Source organism: Berghia stephanieae, chromosome 6, assembly GCF_034508935.2.
Source record: "Berghia stephanieae isolate SIO BIC M18660-M18661 chromosome 6, UCSD_Bste_1.3, whole genome shotgun sequence".
NCBI lineage: Eukaryota > Metazoa > Mollusca > Gastropoda > Nudibranchia > Aeolidiidae > Berghia > Berghia stephanieae.
In genome coordinates, this window is record NC_088365.1 from 39413874 (window position 1) to 39419906 (window position 6033).

Sequence of the window (6033 nt, forward strand, 5' to 3'; positions counted from 1 at the left end):
CCGGTATGTCAGATTGAATTAGAACAATTTCACCAAGTACATTGTCCCAACAAACTTCGCCTGAACCTGGCATAAGAAAGAGAAACACAATAGTCAGTTTAAATTCATGTCTATTTACAGGTGAACGAATTAAACTGCAGGTCTTTTTAAGCAAAGAGTCTCTCGTATGCAAAGTCTTCACTGTGTCCTAAATTAAAATAATAAACTTAAAAGTGAGTAAAAAGATAATTAAAAAAAAGTCCAAATTCAATCAAACTTCCCTAGTCACCAGTCACCAGGAATGGTGTCAACTTGAATAATATTGAATTGTTGCCAAAGAAGTAAAAAAAAGAAAAGAAAGAAAATATTAATATATTATGCGTAGAAAGGAGCTCGAACCCCTAACTACCCCACCCCGATTACAGTTACGCCATGCTAAAAAAAAAAAAAACAGCCGGCCAGAGGTGCCTTCTCTTCTCCGTCAAACAGTTTAGCCCTTATAATCTCTTCCGTTGTACTGAGAATACACAGCTGTGTATTTAGTCCACCGGTGGACGGAAAACACAGCTGTGTAGGCTATTCAGTCCACTGGGGGACGGAAAACACAGTTCCAAAAAAAAAAAAAAAATCGAAAGTAGTCAATGATGTACTTCGGACCAAATTGCTTCATACAACCAAACATATCTGGCCAGTCTAATGTAACCATATGTTATGCGATGATAAAATGATGGCCGCCCTCGTCAGGGACATCAACTCCGATACAGTGCCCTTTTGTGCCTCTACTTTTGAAATGACCAAGATGCACGTTCAGTGGTAACGGGAGTGAAGAAAAACAGGGAAATTTGACAAAGAGGGCTGTGCCCTTCCATCAATATAATTTCAGGTCGTTATTCACAGACACGTTTGTCAATCGCAATCACTCATGATTCACAGCGAATTGAACGTAAAGTTGGGATTAAATGGAACAGATTAACAACAAACAGAAAGATACAAACCTTGGTTCCATAGTTTCTTATTTGCAGCAGAGAATGTATATTATTTGATAAAGGGCATTTGATATTACAAGCCTTACTAATTCGAATAAAAAGATGGGCCATTTTTCCCGTTTTCTAACACTAACAACGAGGTGGAGCCTGGAAGCTGTGCGAAGTGCGAGCGAAGTACTGTTGGGTTATTCGATCGCTTTTACCCGATCGCCGCTCGAGTGCTTAGGTACGAATAAACGTTCGAGCCTGATCAGCGAGCGGATAAATCGAGCGAGCGGGTAAGACGAGCAAGCGGAGGAGAATCGAGTCTTTCGAATCATTTCAAACCGGTCCTACTAATTGCCGTCCGGCGACCTAGGGAGGTCATCTAAAGCATTCTCAAGCCATCCGGAAGCTGTACGAAGCTTTCTAGAAGTCGTCCGAAAGGGAGACCTTCCGAAAGCTCCTCGTTCTGCTCCGGCGGCAATTAGTTGTCATACTAATTGCCGTCCGGTGGCCTAGGGAAGCCGTCCGGAGGTCATCTAAAGCATTATCAAGCCATCCTGAGGCCCTCAGAGCTGTACGAAGCTTTCCAGAAGTCGTCCGAAAGGGAGGCCTTCCGAAAGCTCCCCGTGCAGGCATTCCTTTCAATTTTTATTTTCACCGTGGATCTTTTGTCATGCGTTTATTTATTCAATTTGTCAATATAGCTATAGTAGCATTTACAAAATATAGACAAGCCTTGATGATTAGTGACAGTTTAAACTTTCCTTATACGACCATTGTTTTTGTTTTCCGTCGCCATTTTGTTTCGTGAAGCATTGAAAGCAGTCCTAGGTTCTTTTTTCTATTAGGGTTAACTCGAGGCCCGGGGATTTTTTTTTTTTTTAGGTTTGTCATATGTGGTGCCAGGGTGTTTGTTTTTTCCTATAAGGGATAGTTAAAGGTAATAGGTTTTATTTTTCGTAGGGGTGGTTGACGGAATATTTGACTTGTTTCCCTTAGCACGAGGAGATTTCGGAAGGCATATATATCGGTTACAATAATCTTTTTCTGAATGGTGAATATACTATTTATCGATCAGTACCAATAATCATTTAAGAATGGTCACTGTATTATTTATCGATCAGTACCAATTATCTTTTTGTGGTGTGTCTTTTTTACGAAACCCGCCGAAACCCGCCGAAACCCTGCGAAACCCGCCGAAACCCGCCGAAACCCGCCGAAACCCGACAAAACCCGACGAATCCCGACAAAGTTATGGGAAGTAGGTGGCAGTGGGGAGTGAACCTAGAACTCAGGGAAGTGTACACCATTGGGGAGTGAACCTGGGACTGGGTTTCGGCGGGTTTCGTAAAAAAAGAATCAGTGCTTTTTTACGAAACCCGCCGAAACCCGCCGAAACCCGGCGAAACACGACAATATCCAGTAAGGTTATGGGAAGTAGACAACTGTGGGGAGTGAACCCGAGACTCAGGGAAGTGTACACCAGTCGGGAGTGAACCTGAGACTAAGGTTATCGGCCGGTTTCGGCGGGTTTCGTAAAAAAGAATTAGTGCTTTATTACGAAACCCGCCGAAACCCGCCGAAACCCGACAATATCCGGCAAAGTTATGGGAGTTTGGCAACAGTGGGGGTTGATCCTGGGAGTCAGGGAATTGCACACCAGTGGGGAGTTAACCTGGGACTGTGTAAAAAGGATATCAGTGGGAAATAAACCTGGGACTAAAGGGAGATGGATACCATTGAAAGTTGAAGCCGGATATGGGAGTTGAGTACCAGAGGAGAATGAACCTGACACTATAGAAGGTGGGCGCCAGTGGGAAGTGAACCTGGGACTCATGGAATTTCACACCAGTGGGGAGTTAACCTGGGACTGTGTAAAAAGGATATCAGTGGGAAATAAACCTGGGACTAAAGGGAGATGTATACCATTGAAAGTTGAAGCCGGATATGAGAGTTTGGTACCAGAGGAGAATAAACCTGACACTATAGGAGGTGGGCGCCAGTGGGGAGTGAACCTGGGACTATGTAAACAAGATATCAGTGGGAAATAAACCTGGGACTAAAGGGAGGTGGATACCATTGGGAGTTGAAGCCGGATTTGGGAGTTGGGTACCAGAGGAGAGAGAAACCTGACACTATAGGAGGTGGGCGCCAGTGGGAGTGAACCTGGGACTATGTAAACAGGATATCAGTGGGAAATAAACCTGGGACTAAAGGAAGATGAATACCATTGAAAGTTGAAGCCGGATATGAGAGTTTGGTACCAGAGGAGAATGAACCTGACACTATAGGAGGTGGGCGCCAGTGGGGAGTGAACCTGGGACTATGTAAACAGGATATCTGTGGGAAATAAATCTGGGACTAAAGGGAGATGGATACCATTGAAAGTTGAAGTCGGATATGAGAGCTTGGTACCAGAGGAGAATGAACCTGACACTATAGGGGGTGGGCGCCAATGGGGAGTGAACCTGGGACTATGTAAACAGGATATCAGTGGGAAATAAACCTGGGACTAAAGGGAGGTGGATACCATTGGGAGTTGAAGCCGGATTTGGGAGTTGGGTACCAGAGGAGAGAGAAACCTGACACTATAGGAGGTGGGCGCCAGTGGGGAGTGAACCTGGGACTATGTAAAAAGGATATCAGTGGGAAATAAACCTGGGACTAAAGGGAGATGAATACCATTGAAAGTTGAAGCCGGATATGAGAGTTTGGTACCAGAGGAGAATGAACCTGACACTATAGGAGGTGGGCGCCAGTGGAGAGTGAACCTGGGACTATGTAAACAGGATATCAGTGGGAAATAAACCTGGGACTAAAGGGAGATGGATACCATTGAAAGTTGAAGTCGGATATGAGAGTTTGGTACCAGAGGAGAATGAACCTGACACTGTAGGGGGTGGGCGCCAATCGGGAGTGAACCAGGGACTATGTAAACAGGATATCAGTGGGAAATAAACCTTGGACTAAAGGGACATGGATACCATTGAAAGTTGAAACCGGATATGAAAGTTTGGTACCAGAGGAGAATGAACCTGACACAATAGGAGGTGGGCGCCAGTGGAGAGTGAACCTGGGTCTCAGGGAATTGCACACTGGGAATATGTATAAAGGATATCAGTAGGAAATAAATCTGGGACAAAAGGGAGATGGATACCATTGGGAGTTGAAGCCGGATCTATTTCCCACTGATATCCTTTTTTAGATATTTACAGGTTAACTCCCCACTGGTGTGCAATTCCCTGACTCCCAGGTTCACTCCCCACTGGCGCCCACCTTTTATAGTGTCAGGTTCATTCTCCTCTGATACCCAACTCCTATAGTTCGGCTCGGATACCCACAGTTATCCATCTCCCACAGTCCCAGGTTAACTCCAAATTAGTGTGCACTTCCCTGAGTCCCAGGTTCACTCCACACTGGCGCCCACCTCCTATAGTGTCAGGTTCATTCTCCTCTGGTACTCAACTCCCATATCCAGCTTCAACTTTCAATGGTGTCCATCTCCCTTTAGTCCCAGGTTTATTTCCCACTGATATCCTGTTTACATTGTCCCAGGTTCACTCCCCACTGGCGCCCACCTTCTATCGTGTCAGGTTCATTCTCTCTGGTACCAAACTTTCATATCCAGCTTCAACTTTCAATGGTGTCCATCTCCCTTTAGTCCCAGGTTTATTTCCCACTGATATCCTGTTTACATAGTCCCAGGTTCACTCCCCATTGGCGCCCACCTCCTATAGTGTCAGGTCTCTCTCTCCTCTGGTACCCAACTCCCAAATCCGGCTTCAACTCCCAATGGTATCCACCTCCCTTTAGTCCCAGATTTATTTCCTACTGATATCCTTTTTACATTGTCCCAGGTTCACTCCCCACTGGCGCCCACCCCTTATAGTGTCAGTTTCATTCTCCTCTGGTACCAAGCTCTCATATCCGGCTTCAACTTTCAATGGTATCCATCTCCCTTTAGTCCCAGGTTTATTTCCCACTGATATCCTTTTTATATAGTCCCAGGTTCACTCCCCACTGGCGCCCACCTCCTATAGTGTCAGGTTTCTCTCTCCTCTGGTACCCAACTCCCAAATCCGGCTTCAACCTTTCAATGGTATCCATCTCCCTTTAGTCCCAGATTTATTTCCTACTGATCTCCTTTTTACATAGTCCCAGGTTCACTCCCCACTGGCGCCCACCCCCTATAGTGTCAGGTTCATTCTCCTCTGGTACCAAGCTCTCATATCCGGCTTCAACTTTCAATGGTATCCCTTTAGTCCCAGGTTTATTTCCCACTGATATCCTTTTTACATATTCCCAGGTTAAATCCCCACTGGTGTTCAATTCCCTGAATCCCAGGTTCACTCCCCACTGGCGCCCACCTTCTATAGTGTCAGGTTCATTCTCCTCTGGTACCCAACTCCTATAGTTCGGCTCGGATACCCACAGTTATCCATCTCCCACAGTCCAAGGTTAACTCCCAATTGGTGTGCACTTCCCTGAGTCCCAGGTTCACTCCCCACTGGCGCCCACCTTCTATAGTGTCAGGTTCATTCTCCTCTGGTACTCAACTCCCATATCCGGCTTCAACTTTCAATGGTATCCATCTCCCTTTAGTCCCAGGTTTATTTCCCACTGATATCCTTTTTACACAGTCCCAGGTTAACTCCCCACTGGTGTGCAATTTCCTGACTCCCAGGATCACCCCCCTCACTGTTGCCAAACTCCCATAACTTTGCCGGATATTGTCGGGTTTCGGCGGGTTTCGTAATAAAGCACTAATTCTTTTTTACGAAACCCGCCGAAACCGGCCGATAACCTTAGTCTCAGGTTCACTCCCGACTGGTGTACACTTCCCTGAGTCTCGGGTTCACTCCCCACAGTTGTCTACTTCCCATAACTTTGCTGGATATTGTCGGGTTTCGCCGGGTTTCGGCGGGTTTCGGCGGGTTTCGTAAAAAAGCACTGGTTCTTTTTTACGAAACCCGCCGAAACCCAGTCCCAGGTTCACTCCCCAATGTTGTACACTTCCCTGAGTTCTGGGTTCACTCCCCAGTGCCACCTACTTCCCATAACTTTGTCGGTTTTGTCGGGTTTC

The 6033-nt window shown here is 46.0% G+C and overlaps 1 protein-coding gene across 1 annotated transcript in view; it reads right to left on the reverse strand.

The window, feature by feature from the left end:
* Positions 1–1152, reverse strand: part of LOC144975011 (aminomethyltransferase, mitochondrial-like) — a 118212-nt gene extending 117060 nt beyond the window's left edge. Inside the window, exon 1 of the mRNA XM_078918657.1 lies at positions 975–1152. Coding sequence (XP_078774783.1) covers positions 975–1076 — 102 coding nt within the window. The 5' untranslated portion in view covers positions 1077–1152. The remainder of the gene's footprint in view (positions 1–974) is intronic.
* Between the last annotated feature and the right edge of the window lie 4881 nt (positions 1153–6033).